The sequence below is a fragment of the Phaethon aethereus genome, assembly GCF_964289735.1.
Source record: "Phaethon aethereus genome assembly, chromosome: 9".
NCBI lineage: Eukaryota > Metazoa > Chordata > Aves > Phaethontiformes > Phaethontidae > Phaethon > Phaethon aethereus.
Genome location: NC_138585.1, coordinates 3,438,105 through 3,453,869, shown reverse-complemented (window position 1 = coordinate 3,453,869; position 15,765 = coordinate 3,438,105). Strand labels below are relative to the sequence as shown.

Here is a 15,765-nt window from a genome sequence, read left to right as displayed (position 1 = left end):
GTGACTTCCCATTCCAGTATTCAAGGGTATTCCAGTTTTCACACCAGCTTTTTTGTTAGAAATGCACTTGCATAAGAGAAGGAACCACAATTTGCTTTTTCCAGTACTTAACAATTAAACCTAGTCTAGATAACTGGCTTTGTGAAGAAGGTTCAAAACTGCCTAAATGACTTTATTATCTATGCACAAGCAGGACGCAGGCTTCTAAACAGGATAGAGTTACTCCGAAAAAGAAAACATTCCTACCTAAATATGTCCTGAGTGTCTAAATCGATAAGTAGTCCATTGATGAACAGGGCAGAATCTCCTGGTTGTAATCCTAATGTTCCTTTGAAATACTGAAAGAAAGTAGAAGGCCATTAGAAGAATGCCCTGCACAGAAAAAAATTACTAGAGTTTAATGTGTCAAAATTGTAGATTTTATCTCCCTTATTGCATTACATTACTTCTCAACTACAGTCTTTGCTGACTTTGTGCACACATCCATACCAGAGGAAAAAACAACTGAAGCTACTTAGCGCATAGATAGATAAATGGAACTTCTGTTTGTTTCTACATGATCCAGTAGTGCATTGGAAAGTCCCCAAGTAGACTTTAAAAATATACTCAGGTTAAATAATTAGAAAAGCTTGGGAGAAGAAATTTAATTTTTTTTTTAGCTAACAGCCCACAAAGCAGATGGACAAATAGCATCCAATTACCTGTCTTAGCTCTTTAACAGACAGTTTTGGGCAGAACAGATTTAAACTGATGGATATTGTGTGGTGCTCACTAGTGGAATTAATTACTGTGTTTAAGGTACCAGTTACGTCCTGACCTAGCGAATATGTCATCAATGAAAAGTAGATGAGCTGCCATTGTAGGCTGATCTCCCCAAAATTAGGCAGCACACAAATGGAAAAGGTCATATCACTATTTTGGAATTTCTTCCAAGTACCTCTAAGCAGTACCTTATTTGAATGGATACTTGCCCCTGAATTGAGGTACCATCACAGAGAACAATCAGTAGGCGTGAATAAAACACAGTCCTCCTGAAGCACATTTCCCAACTCTAGCATGAAAAATTCTGTTTAAAAACTTAGGAGGTATTGCAAGAAAGCAATGTCATTTTTGTCTTGCAGTACCAGTTACAAAATTCTGTTAAGAGGCACGATGAATACTGAAGTAGAAACATAGTATTTGGATGTTTAAAAACACTGATATCATGAAGAATGTTAGCAAAGCAAACAGAGGAATAGGAAAGTACCATGTGAAGTACCAAGAACAGGAAAGCAGCATCTAATCAGGAAGAACGTATACATTTTATTAAATGAAAAAGCTCCAGGGCAGAGCTGAGCATATGGAGTGTTAAATTGTACCTTTTTGTGGATAATTACATAGTAAGCTATAACTTCATAATACCAATGAACTTCACTATCAAATAATACCCACACAAACTGAGTCATGCAAAGAATGGCTTTAAAGGCCACGGTTAGACATAGCCAGATCTGGATCTAGTAGCCTAGACATACTTTGAATAAAAATTAACCCACAAAATCATGGGTTTACCTGTGGACCAGTCTGACCTAACACGTAACAGAAAAGCCAGCAGGTAGCTTTAGCTTGCACTTGCATCTATACTTTGTCCCTTCCAGAACCACACCGGACGACAGTGTCAAACCGCAACCCTTCTTTTCTGATTTTATCACTACGGAACAACAAGGGATTTCTCTTTCAGAAGAGGGATCTCGGGGGACTTGTAAGTAGATTTCAGGTACCTGTGCATTTAATGCATTTAACTACTTTTGCATTTAACTACTAGACTAGCCAAATACCATTGATTAGATTTTAAACAAAGACATAAGCATGTACTTAACATACTTCGTATTTTTCCTATTAATACTGAGACTGAAATGTGTGAACAGATCAGTGTAGATCGTGTAACAGAAGCTGTGGTTTGGCTTTGGTTTTATTACCATCTTAAACTTCTATTTTGCACTCTATCCAGACTGCTGCCAGGCGTATTTTAATTGTACAAAATTCTGTACAAAAGCCTGTACAAAATTCCCAAGTGGCTATTGTTTTTTTCAGTGCTTTGCTAGTGCCAAGTACACAACAGAGCCATTGAAACATTTTTCTGCAAACACAAGAGCCGACTCAGTGACCTCCAGAGGTTCCTCACAACCTGGATTTTTTATGATTCTGTTTCAAAGCACATGTAGATTTACTTGAATAAAGATAACTTGTTAAATTTTATTCCTTCACTAGTCTCAATCTCAAAACACCAACACTGGTACTATTTCCTCCACATAGCATGAATCATTTTAAGCCATGGCAGGAGGTTTTGAGTTTATTCTGTGAATTACTAGTAGACACTGATGAGTTCAGGTATCTAAGCACCATCTCAAATTGGGTAATGAGAACTAAATTTCTTCTGCATCTTTAAAACTGTACTAAGATGCTTAATATATTTGCGTTTCAGATAATACCTTTCTAACAGGCTATGTTCCATCCAGGTCACACGTCTTTAAAATAATCTAAAAATATAGCTACATTTTGACTCCTAACAACTTCCACTAAAAAACACTCATACTTTTAGTATCTAGTTTCTTTTGAGAAGTTCAGAATAAAATCAAAACCTAAAATCAGTAACTTGAAGTCAGCCTCTTTTTAACTATTACCCAGGACAAGTAGTCCTATGACATTCAGACTTTACACATCTGCTATACCACTCAAATCAGAACTAGGTCAGAGACTGAAAGGCAGCCACCCAGCAGGCACAGTTCTAGAAGAAACACATTAACTGTCTCCATACAACTTTAACTGGCAAGCCATCACTTACAAACCTATACCTGGGAAACTGTGTAAACACTGATGTGACACAGTCCTGTCCTGTAGGTGTGTTGGGTTTGTGTGGCAACATTTTGGTAGCAGGGGGGGCTGCAGGGGTGGCTGCTGTGAGAAGCTGCTGGAAGATTCCCCTGTGTCCCAACAGAGCCAATGCCTGCCGGCTCCAGGATGGACCTGCCGCTGGCCACGGCCAAGACCATCGGCAACGGTGGCAGTGCCTCTGGGGTTAAGAAGTTAAGAAGGGAAGAAAACTTGCACAACTGCAGCCAGAGAAAGGAGGGAAAATATGTGAAAAGAACAAATCTGCAGACCCCCAGCTCAGAGCAGGAGGGGCAGGAGGGGCTCCAGGCGCCAGGGCAGAGGTTCCCCAGCAGCCCCTGGGGAAGCCCATGTTGAGGCCAGCTGTTGCCCCTACAGCCATGGAGCTCCACGGGGGAGCAGATCTGCACCCGCACCCGGGGAGGGCCCCACGCTGGAGCAGGGCGATGCCCGAAGGAGGCCGTGACCCCGTGGGCAGCCCGCGCTGGAGCCAGCTCCTGGCAGGGCCTGTGGCTTTGTGGGGAGAAGAGCCCCGGCTGGAGCAGGTTTGCTGGCAGGACTTGTGACCCTGTGGGGGGACCGAGGCTGGAGCAGCCTGTTCCTGAAGGACGGCACTCATGGGGGGACCCAGGCTGGAGCAGTTCTTCATGAACTGCAGCCCGTGGGAAGGACTCACATTGGAGAAGTTGGTGGAGGACTGTCTCCCTCACTCCCTCCTGTGGGTGATCTCTCCTTGCCCTTAACTCGACCCATAAGCCTTTCGTTATATTTTCTCTCACCCGTCCAGCTGAGGAGGGTAGTGATAGGGCAGCTTTGGTGGGCACCCAGCCTCCAGCCAGGGTCAGCCCACCACATTAAGACAGTCTGCATGGAAATCCTAAGGACACCTATGCTGTGCATTTTCTGTAAATAAACATTTTCTGCTAGGGTTAACAACATAGAACTTTCATTGTTTTTAAAATTAATTTTATGAATATAAATAAATACAGTTAACAGATTCTGAGTTCCGATACCAAACAGAAGGTCACTTTCATATACATTAACAAGTGCTTGCCAAACAAATATCAGAACACTTGGATACTGTGAACAGCCATTGTAAGGGCAGCTCTGTGAACAAAACCCATATCATCATTCCCCAACACACTGATCTCACTCGAAGAATTTCTGACCAATATTTTCGTATTTGAGCAAAGAAACTAAATTATGTTCCTAACCCATGTTTGAAAATCCACCACTTCTTTACCTCCCAGATACATAATAAGACAAAGCTGTGTGTGAAAACACTGGGTCATTATTTTTGAGCAAAATGCAAACTTTTTGATAGAAACATTATTTTCAAAGCTTGAATTTATATTAAAACATAAGTGCAAAAGTACTACCTTACTTTTTGGAAGCATTACCTTTTGGTTCTCTTCAATTTCTGCTCTGAGTTCAGAAGAAACAACTGTTTTTGTTATGGCTCTACAGAAATAAAAACATGCTGTGAATCTTTCTGTTTATGTAATGGATAGATTAGATACATACTTATCCTACTTTTTGTACCTTATACATAAATATATTTAGTCTCCTAGTATAAAAAGCTACAATCAGAAGCACTTGCACTTTGTAGTACCATTAAACAGTCAGATGCACCATTTTTTCTTATACTATATAATTCATCAAAACATAAAAATGCCAACTCTCAGTGTCTAATTTCACATTAACCATAATAACCACATTAACCATAATAAAAGTGGGCAGCTGCCAGAAGGGTAGAGGTGGAGGCTGGCAGCAGAAAGTCGGGGTGTTTCACTCCTCATTGTGGGTTCCCGTTCCTTCCCTTACATTGGATCTAGTGAATGACGAGTACAGCTCACAGATCTGACTAAAAACGCAATGAGAATGCAGTGCCTACCTTAAGAGGCCATAAATAGCACAATCTTAACATCAGTTAGTGGGAAATAAGACCAGAATTCAGGTTCTTTCTGTTCTCAGGTCTATCTCCACCTACTCAAAAAGGAGGAACTCCTATAATATCACCTTCACAATGCAGGTCACAGAATTTAGCTAAAGAAATGTATTTCTAGACTGGTTGTGCAGGCCAGATCATGACTGAATTTCTTGAAATTAATTCGATATGCTTAAGACAGTCATTGGCATGGTGCAAAAAACTGGAATTGCACATTGGTCTCTGACATGAGAGTGACTGGGCTGTTTTCCAAAGTGGATCCCAGAAGAAGAGTGGGACCCAGTGACTAGATAAAGCTTAAAGCCACCAAACAGAAAACCTATCCAATAATTATTGGGGACTTGATGCAAAAGGTTCAGAAGCATGTAGCAAAAGTAGCCCAGGTAATTCTGTCAAATTTCCCACCAGTTCACATCAACTGCCATCCAAGAGAAACACTGTAAGATCCTCTTTTGTAGCCACAGGCTGAAGAACTCTGCATAAACATACCCCAGTGTTTGCTTCCAGCTAAATGGAAACTCAGACATTGACCCAACCAATGTTGCCTGTCTCAGGTTCTGCTCAGAAAAAAAAGATAGCAAGAAAACTTCATAGAACTCATAATTATAGTTACCTGGCCTTTGTAGGAAAGTTCTGACTGAGATCTTTCATGACCATAAAAGCATCCACAGGGGGAGCACTCAAAATGCGAGCAGCAGTTTGAAAACTTAAATCTAGAAGTGAAAAAAGCAAAGTCAAGAACTCTAAACTGAAAACCAGCCAATGCAAAGTCATCTTGAGTTTTCAACCTTTTTGCTTATTTGTTACCTATGAAAATGCACTTTTTATCTGTCTATTTTTTTTAAATCTTCTTCCTTGTATTCAACTTCTATTTGTTGCCTTGAAGTAAGTAACCCTTTCAAAATGAACTAATGTGTCCTGTCTACACGTTGTTTCAATGACTCCAGACCATCACCTTTTTTTTTGGCTGAGGTGGGAGGATCTGCCCTTCAGAAGGAGTCTGAGTACTTGTTTCACAAGCCAGAAATAGAAACAGCCAATCTGTTGGATATAGGTAGATTCTCTGTGGCTACAACATATGTTCAGCATTTTGAATTACTCTTCCACCAACCACCCCCCACCCCCCTCCGCACAGGATGAAAAGCCTTTCCATAAGCCTCTACATATGATTTCCAGGGAAACAGGTGAGTTGCATGCAGGTGCTTTTGAAATACAGTTTTCCTTTGGTCTCAAGAAATCTCAGCTTTCCACACCAAGAATGTGACCATGGAAGGAAACTTTACATTTCCTTTGCTCTTCTGCATTTAGCAGATCATACGAGTAGTCAGTTTAAGAGCAAATGGCTTGCTGTGTTTCACAATATAGAAAGCAAACCTCATTTCAGAAGTCCTGTGAAACAATCTTTCTATAAGCTATTTCAACAGGACTCTAGAAAGTTGCTTTAGAAAATCCGGTGCTCTCCAGTGCAGGAATTTACAGTCAAACTCTCTCAACTGTACGCAGCCACTAGCAACCTCATTGGCGTAGAACACAAGAAGATCTGTTTACATTAAGTTTTTTCAGTAACAATACTGAAAGCCTTTATAAAGATTACCTTGTAACTGCCATACTTTCAAAGGTGCCATTTCATTGGTACTTTCCACGAGGTGTTTTCTAAGCTCTTTCAGCTCTTCTGTCAAGTCAGGATACAACTGCCTAAAAGGGTGAAAGGGTAAAACAACTTCTCTGGTTTCCTATAAGCAAGTCTGCTGCTAGTTCAAAGAAACTAACATGAAAAAGTATGCTGCTAACACATACGGATAACTCTGACATCTAAAAAATAACAACAAAGCAAAAGATCAGCATCTCTGCATCAAGTTTTTTGGTATGACAAAGACGAACAACTTACAACTGAGTTTTACCTTAGTTTTCCAAACAGAAATCCTTGCACTTCATCAATAGGGTCATTTTCATCTATTACTGTAGCATTCACATCTGTGCCTAGAAACACACAGATACAAAAACCACTATCACCAAGCTATTCAGAAATAGTTCTCACACTTACTTTGATGAGTTTAACAAAACTACACTGCAGTAACTGAAAAGAAGAAAGGGCAAGTTTCAGGTTTACTTTTAAACCTGTATCCAAGAGATGTTACTTTTATAAATGAACACAGTAACAGCTGAAATAAAACCAAGTTGGATTATTGAGAAGGAAAAGCTTAAGATGAGTGGAAATCTCACAGACCTAGGCATTGCAGAGGAATTCACTAGGACGTGGGAGCTTTCAGGACATGCCAACTTTGCAGAGTAAGTGCTAAACTCCGCTTGTGAACACAACCCTGATTTTATCCCCAAAATACATTATTAAAAATAGTAGTGGAGTGAAGTCCAATTCTGGGCTTAAACGTCAAAAAGAAATCTGTGCAAAAGAGTCGCATGAGCTCCTAACCAGCTGGACACAAGCCAGGTCCAATCTAGATGTTTTATGCTCCAGTCTAACTAAAGGTCTTGACCTTTTAGATTTTTTAGATTAGTATTTGCTTCTGGACAAGTCAGAACAGCACAAGCATGCATAAAAGACTGCCTAGTCAGAACTTTGCCAGAATCAGACAGGAGCTGGATGAGAACCATATATTTCCAACGTGCAGCTTACTCTCTCTGAGCTATTTCCAGCTCGTAGCAATGCAAGCACAGCTCGTCCACCTTTTAAAACATTTCAGATTACTGCATCAGTATTGGTATAGAACTTCACAAGTTTAGAAATAACAAATCTTCCCCAGAATTACTTCCCCCTGCCCCAAAGAGGCAAAGGCCTCCACTGTCCCATTGTACTAACAACATTAGGACTTTTGCCTATCTTTTTTATGACAAATTAATGGAAATTCTCACGCAGTAATAGAAATCTTAAGTTGGATTACCTCCTCTAGTATGTTAGTTTCTCTTAAATACTTTTACAAATATAGACCAAAGGTTTTGTGTGTCTATAATCTAGATGGTGGCAAAATATTCTGAGTCAGAGTTTAGATCTGTATCTAGAAACAGATAAAACTGCAAAATCCTGAAGAACCCAATTCAATATCCGAGTTCTGTTCTCCATCATTGTTACCTCGGACTAAAAAAAAAAAAAAAAAAAAATTTCTTTTTTTTTCCCTTAAGTCCAAGATAAAAGCAGGAAATTCTGGGGTTTTGTACGTGTGTGTGAACGTCTAAACAAAAAGTATACATACACACATAGATTACCCTAAGAAAAGTTTTGGCAAGTGCATGACAGTTTTTAAAACAGAGATCAGTGCTCTAAAGAAACCAGCAAAAGCAAAAAATCATGCAGAATTCTAAGTTCAGTTTTCCCAAAGAACAAGAACTTATGCTTCATCAGGCACATGGAGGACAGGGAGGTATTTCGAGACAGCCAGCATGGCTTCTCCAAGGGCAAGTCCTGCCTGACCATCCTTGTGACTTTACGGCAGCCTTTCAGTACTTAAATGCAGCTTATGAGAAAGATGGGGACAGACTTTTTAGCAGGGCCTGTAGCAACAGGACAAGGGGTGATGGTTTTAAACTAAGAGGGTAGATTTAGGAAGACATTTTTTACAATGAGTGTGGTGAAACACTGGCTCAGGTTGCCCAGAGAGGTGGCAGATGCCCCATCCCTGGAAACATCCCAGGTCAGGTTGGACAGGGCTTTGAGCAACCTGCTCTAGTTGAAGATGTCCCTGCTCACTGCAGGGGGTTGGGCTAGATGGCCTTGAAAGGTCCCTTCCAACCCAAACTATTCTATGATTCTAAGAACAGGAAAGACATTCTGCTCTGAGGATGGATAAGCCAAAGAAAATTAAGGTAGAGGAACTGCTTTACATCTGCAGAGAATCTGTTTATCTAGTAAAAAATTATTTGCATTAGTGGTGCCATTACTAAGACCTAGTCCGGAGTCACAGACTGTGCCCTTTCACAAAGACAGAAGACAAGTGCTATGGCAAAGATAAATTGCTTCATAAAGAATGTAATCCCAAAAGAGAGAGGAAGAGAAGTGATTTCAGAGCTGAAGAAAGAAGAATATCTGCAATTTAGACAAACAGTCATTCATATTAAAAGAAATACAAAATCATCTTTGCAAAATTAAAATGTTCACATTAAACTAGTTAAAATAATAATTCACCTTTCACCTGTGTATCATCCTTGGCCTTATATTCTGTACTTTTAATAGCCAGTTCCACACCATAGCCAGAGAGGTAGACTTTTTCTTCACTGGGATTCTGTAAGGAAAAGCAAACGTACAGTATTGTCACTCTTTGTTTAGATGTACAAATTAAAAGCTGCTATTTCCCAAAGCTAAGAAACCTAAAGCTGGTACACATTTCAGACATAACTGTTAATGTGTAAGTGAGAAACAAATACAATGAGTGACTCTGCAGTAGCATACTGTAATAATTATATTTCCTATTGTATTTCAACAAAAATTTTTGAAGTTCAGAGAGCAAAGATACCTCTATGAATGAAAAAAAAAAATGAAAACAAAGAAAAAAGGAACACAAAACAATGTTTTCAGGATTCATCTTGTAAACCAAGTAGAGCAGGATAAACTCATGTCATCAAATCAGATAGAGGAGGGAAAGGAACTTCAACTGTGACATTAAAAAAATTAAACATTCACTGAAGAGTTACAACAGAGAATTACAAAAAATGGATAAATCAATGACTCAAGAGAGACACATAATTAGTTCTGACTTTAATGGGAAACAACCATGATCACTTGTTAAAAGTATTCTGAAGTATACAGGATTCACATAACTGTATCAAGATCCATTGTGTAATACACTTAATTTTGAATGTAAATACACTTCCCAACACTGATAAACAAATTACTTTTTAAAAGGAAAGTGGTTTACGCAAGGTGTGACTTTTATTTTATCAAAAGTGCAAATGTCACTAGAAGTGAACCAGCTGATGCTTTTTTTGCATTCAAGTCTGGTTACTACCTGCTACACTGCAGGTTTTAGCAACATTAAGCAATATTCAGGAAAAAAAGTCAACTCAAATTTCTCAGAGCTTTTGAAATGTAGAGTTAAACACAAATTCAGTGGTTATGGGCAATTTAGAGGAGGGAGATGGAAACCAGGATAAATTGCAGTAGGGCTGGTAAGTGGCTCTGTAATAAAACTGCTACAGAAACAATGCCTTTCATTTGACAACGGTACCGCAAGGTTAATCCCTGCTTTTCATATCAAGTAACTAAGTGGCCTGACTGTGGAAAGATCTAACTATCTGTTTCCTATAATCTAATCTAATCTAGGTAATTTTTTTGTGGATTAAACTCTGTAATTTATCTGTAGTTTAACTCTGCATTTGTAAAAACAAATGATCCTCTTATTTAAACAATCATAAGATTTTTAAATATTATTAACTCGTCAGCTACATGCAATAAAAAATAAACTTTGAGTATTCCAAATTATCAAGCAGTAACGCATTCTGAAAATGTCAATTTAAAGGGAACAAGGGCCATTTTTCGTTTTTAAAACCCAGTCCAGTTACCCTTTCCATGTCAAATACCTTTGCTACAATGCACAAATATACTTACAGCAATATAGTGTCTGAGGACATAAGTGATTTCTCCTGCCTCAGCCTTTAAAACAAGCCTCTTATGGTATCTGTAGAACTTCTCTGAGCCGATCTCAGCGTAAAATATGACAACAGGACTTCCGGGGTTTGACACTGGGTATTTGTGGTCCCCTTTGAATAAAAATGGCTTTGGCCTAAGAGTAAACATCGAAGATTATCACACTGTGATTCACAGCATCTCCTCACTCAATGCAAAGACATAAATTTTCTTTTCCTCCTGTTGAATCCTCCTGTTCCTTGTCTTCACTGAATATGTATGTCAGGCTATTCCCACATATTATCAAAGTTGGAACACTTGATGCATGCTGATTAAGCTTTGTTAAAAATGGACATATGAAAATTAAATAAGTAGCTAGGTTCTCTTTCGAATCTAATATGATGCTTATTTTAAAAGTTAACCACTTCCTTCAAATTTTCAGTTTACATCCCCCCCCAGTGATTCATAAATTTGTATCAAAAAATAAAAGGTTAAGAGAGCAAACTTTCCGGGAATTCAAAGTCAAGAGGATTCCAACCCTATCCTTGGCTTAGTATACAAACAAGAAAGTCAATGAGCAGGCTATTTTCAACTTTTTAATTTTTGTCTAAAATACAATGAAATATTTAAAATGCTCCGAGTGAGTCAGAAGAATAGCATGTGAGCTATAGATGCCATATGTCCACACATTGACCAAAAACCCCTTTATCCTTACAAAAAAAAAAAACCTATCAAGACTACTATGAAGACAAACTGAAATCTAAGATTTTTTTTTCCTAAAGAGGTATTATGTTTTATAGTGTCTTTTTGTAAGTGAAAGTTACAGCCAAGTTCTGTTTTTGTAAAGAAATCTGAATTTGAAATATATTGTGTGGTAATAGGTTTTGGGTTTTTTAATGCTGAGAAAATTATATAGGGAAAAAATATTATGCATGCTTCAAGCCATTCATGAAACAATCTCTGTTATATTAACTATCATTTTAATATGCAAGCCCAGCTCTTTCTATTCTCCCTGCATACTAAAGGCTTTACATATTCCTGAGAATTCTTGCTGTCCTTCAGCAAACTGTTTCGAACTTTTCCTGTGCACTTCCAAAGCATTCCTCCTCCTAGCAGAATATCAAAGAGCAAGGGATAAGAAAACAATCATTCCAATCTGGACTAGTAAGAAATAAAAGACTGCCACTCTATGCAAGCAACAGACAGTATAAATAAATACTGAAGAATGTAGAAACTACCAGTTTATTGCAATCTCTTCACAGCAGTAAGCCTAACTAGGTTAAATTTTAAGAGCTAATCCAATGATAAGAAATTAAGCAAATACCTTTCTGAAGCTGCCTGTAAAAGGTTTCCAAGAGAGTCAAATTCACACGTCTTCTCCCCATGCACAGCGAAAAATAGCGTACAGCCCTGTGGTGGAGGTTCATCTGTTGCTATCTGTATTAAAATATTTGTAATGAAGTAGGTTGAATATTTACCCTTAGAACAAGTGAAAATGATAACCTCATAGCTCTGTAGCAGTTGCTGTTCTTCAATTTCCTAAACTATAAACTAGTACTTCTTCCCTGTTTATTATATAATTTAAATGCAAGGCAAAAATTGCAAAGTTGAGAATTAAGTCTTAACTTATTATAAATAGTTTTCCAGTTTTATTACTATTAACTGTAATATTAGTTCCAGGTACAAAAAGCAAGGCTTGCAATTGTGGGGTTTTTGGTTGGGGTTTTGTTTTTTTTTTTTTTTGCATTACACATCAGAAACCTCTATATTTGTTAAATGATAAAATTATTCCAGATGAAAAAGGAAGAAGTCTCCTAGTATTACTTAGATAAAGCACATTATAATGCGAGACAATTTGCAATGAACTATACAATACCCGAAGTTTGAAAGAGAACAGAGGGTCCAATGAATTTCCATTCGTGGGTTCTAATGCTGTCTTCATCTAAGTACAACTGAATAATGGGAACAGCAGCAGCATCACAAGTACCAACAGAGACATAGAGATTTTCCTCATAAAAATCTTTACACATTTATTAGTGCAGCAGGCATCAAAGATGTGCAGACATTTTGAAATCCCAATTCTTGAGTCTACTCAGATGGACTCAAATTTGGCACCCAGTGAAATTAGAATATACATACGCTCTTCAGCTCAGATTGTATGAAGTACATAATCAAGATTTTTTATATTCCTAAATGTCTCCTTACACAGTTCGCACCTTCCCGTTATGCTCTACCGATCATTTGAGAAGTTCCCCTGTGCTGTACTAACCTGTTGAAAAGCTTGAACTGTTGCAGAATAAGAGCGTAAAGACAAGGAAAATTTCAACAAATTCTGCTGCAAAGGTGATAGACTCTGGCAGGCTACTTTCAGCATTTCATGGTAAGAAGAATAATCGCTACCTGCAAAGTCAAAGTACAAGCATTTAGCTTTCTATATATTCTATATATATTCTATATATAATATTCCATATTCTCATTGAAGAGGGACTTTTCACCTTAATTGTTATCTATACTAAAAGAAGCCCATGACATTAATTGTAAATATGCACATGACTATTCCTTCTCAATTTTCATTATAGCCAGTTCTACAGATGGACGAGAGTGAACTTCAATAGAGATCCATGAGAGTACACTTCCATACATTCCTGAGGATGCAAACATAGGCTTGGAGAGGAGGGAAACAGTTAAAAGCTCCCATTTAATTTCAGTTGAGAAATAGAAACACAGAGAAAAAGCATTTACAATATTTTAATACTTGATGTTGAAACAGAAGCTGGAAAGTAAAACATGTTTCAGACTGGTCCACTACAGCCTTTGTCAAATGGATATCCAAAAGCCTTGAGCACTTCACAGTAAAAACATTGCCAAAAATCAGTTCCCATTTGACTTCTACAACATTAACACAACAGAAAACAAAACATTTTAGTTTATTTTTCAGCCATGTCAACTATCAGCCATCATCAGGAAAAGGATTATGAAAACTTACCATCATGTTCAGATGTCTTAATATTTTGACTGGCTTCAACAAAATTCCAGAATTTTTCTTGACCTTCTTCTGATAAAAATTCACTGAATGAGAAGAGAAGAGTTAGCTAGATCTATGAATTTTCTCTCCAGTTACAACTCTAATACCTTGTAAAGCTTTATGGAAAGTTAGCTCCTACCATATGTTTACCTAAATCAGAAAATCATATGTTACTAGAAAAAGCAGACCAGGAAAACTAAAAAACAAACGCAAACAAGTAATAGTTGCAGGCCAGGACAAACACACAGTATGTGAAAGAAGCCTGTAAAGCACCTATTAATCTCGACAGACAGCACTCTACATGCTGGGAGCTCTCCTCCCCAATACATTTCTTTGCTAGCTATCTTTTATGAGAAACAAGCGTTTTTGTTTACTTTACCAAACTGTAGTTTGTTGGAACTGGAAGCTTTGGTGAGGTTTTTTGTTTGTTTTTAAATGAGTAAAAGGAGAAGTCACAGCTTCAAATCATGATGTAATTCACCATACATTAAGCATATGATTAGGTAGTATCTAACTACATCAGATAGTAAAATAATTCTCTAAACATTGCTAACAACAAATACTTCATCATGTCTAAACATGCTTCACATGCTAAAGGATGCTACGACACAAGATTTGGAGCCTAATACCTGCCACAATAGCTTGTGAGTTCATTTCAACCTGTTCTGACCTAGAGGTGGTAAATAATTCTTGAACAACTGGGTGATGAATTGCAGTGCTGGGCTAAGTACATTGAACAACAGGAATGATTTTACACTGCAGTGCTGTATCATTCTGCAATTCACCCCAGATAAACGATCCTGTACTTCCCCAAAGTCTTTGACTATAATAGTCAAGTTATATATCAGGCCTTTGGCACATTATTTTAATTATCTGCTTACTGCTTCAGTCTCTTAGGATGAAATTTTCCCCAGCAAATGTGTTGGCATTGTCAGGATATTTAAATCCTGGCATTAATACCAGAGCTTTGCATTTTACTGCTTAAGGATTTTTCAGTCTACAAACTTAAGCTTGTATAGAGAAGGTTACAGAAAAGTAGTTTCACCTACGACACACCTGTCCTACCACCCAAAGCCATGCCCACCTGAATGAAACCCATCAGTGCTCAACTATTTTCATGTGAGCCAGTCTGCAGTAACACAGGCAGAATTCCAGATGTCACAACACCCTTAAGTGATACAAAACTAAACACACATGCTTACACAAAAATCTAAAAGTCCTATTTTGCATAGACCTCTCCAAATTAGAATACTGCAAAATGAAATGATGGGGACTTCTAAAACGCTAAGTAGACTGGCAGTGAAAAGACAGCATTTTGCTTTCTTTTTTCTTTTTAAGTAGCATCTTTCTTAAAAAAAAAAAAAAAAAAGTCTTTAATACCATAGAAGAAATCTCCCCAGGCTGACCTGCACAGCTCATAACAAAGCAGTTGCCTTTAGATAATCAAAGCACAACTCAAATGAACAAAGTTAAACTCAAGGTCAACTGAGCTAAACATACACAAGCAACAGATTATCAAAACCTACAGTCATCATCATCATAAAAAAAATCTTTTACTGTGGAATCTTACAAGACCATGCTAAACCTCTCTACCTAGTGCTTTGAGTAAAACTTCGTAAAGCAAAAAATACTTACTACAGAATTATTCACTGTTATTAATGGTTGTTCTAATGCACAATGAAATAACTTATCATGCAAAAAACTACTATCTCCTTTAAAGTGTTCATCCCATCTCCCTGAGCACAGCAATGATCATGTTCAACTAAATGTTATTACTAACAATGAATTAGTAATGACCAGATTCAAACCACCACAAAACAAATTAAAAAGACAACACATCACTTTATTCTCTAAGCATATTCTGATTTTTCAACAAAAAAAAATTGCAATGCACGTACCTTGTTTCAAGTAATAAAGGAGTTGAAGACCACTTTGTAGTTAGAGATGTTGTCACAGCCTTAGAATCTCCTGTTACAAGTGAAGAGCTGAACCAGATTCCAAGCACTGCAATAAGTATTCCCATTTTATACAAGAAGCCTAAAAAAGATGAATGAAAAAAGTTAGTTTTGTATTGTCTCTTTTTATAAATACAAGCACTGCAATAAGTATTCCCATTTTATACAAGAAGCCTAAAAAAGATGAATGAAAAAAGTTAGTTTTGTATTGTCTCTTTTTATAAATACAAGCACTGCAATAAGTATTCCCATTTTATACAAGAAGCCTAAAAAAGATGAATGAAAAAAGTTAGTTTTGTATTGTCTCTTTTTATAAATACAGAATCTCACATGTCCAAATATATTAAGGCATATTTTAAGATTCAGTGGCCCACTTAATGCAGTGCACCAGTGA

At 37.6% G+C, this 15,765-nt stretch overlaps 1 protein-coding gene across 1 annotated transcript in view; it reads right to left on the bottom strand.

Moving 5' to 3' along the window:
• Window positions 1-15,439, bottom strand: part of UGGT1 (UDP-glucose glycoprotein glucosyltransferase 1) — a gene marked incomplete at both ends in the record, with an annotated part of 43,814 nt that extends 28,375 nt beyond the window's left edge. The window contains 11 exons of the mRNA XM_082003689.1: window positions 247-338; window positions 4,269-4,329; window positions 5,430-5,529; window positions 6,411-6,511; window positions 6,718-6,796; window positions 8,955-9,051; window positions 10,374-10,548; window positions 11,716-11,824; window positions 12,657-12,791; window positions 13,378-13,460; window positions 15,315-15,439. Of these exons, the coding sequence (XP_081859815.1) occupies window positions 247-338; window positions 4,269-4,329; window positions 5,430-5,529; window positions 6,411-6,511; window positions 6,718-6,796; window positions 8,955-9,051; window positions 10,374-10,548; window positions 11,716-11,824; window positions 12,657-12,791; window positions 13,378-13,460; window positions 15,315-15,439 (1,157 nt within the window). The remainder of the gene's footprint in view (window positions 1-246; window positions 339-4,268; window positions 4,330-5,429; window positions 5,530-6,410; window positions 6,512-6,717; window positions 6,797-8,954; window positions 9,052-10,373; window positions 10,549-11,715; window positions 11,825-12,656; window positions 12,792-13,377; window positions 13,461-15,314) is intronic.
• Between the last annotated feature and the right edge of the window lie 326 nt (window positions 15,440-15,765).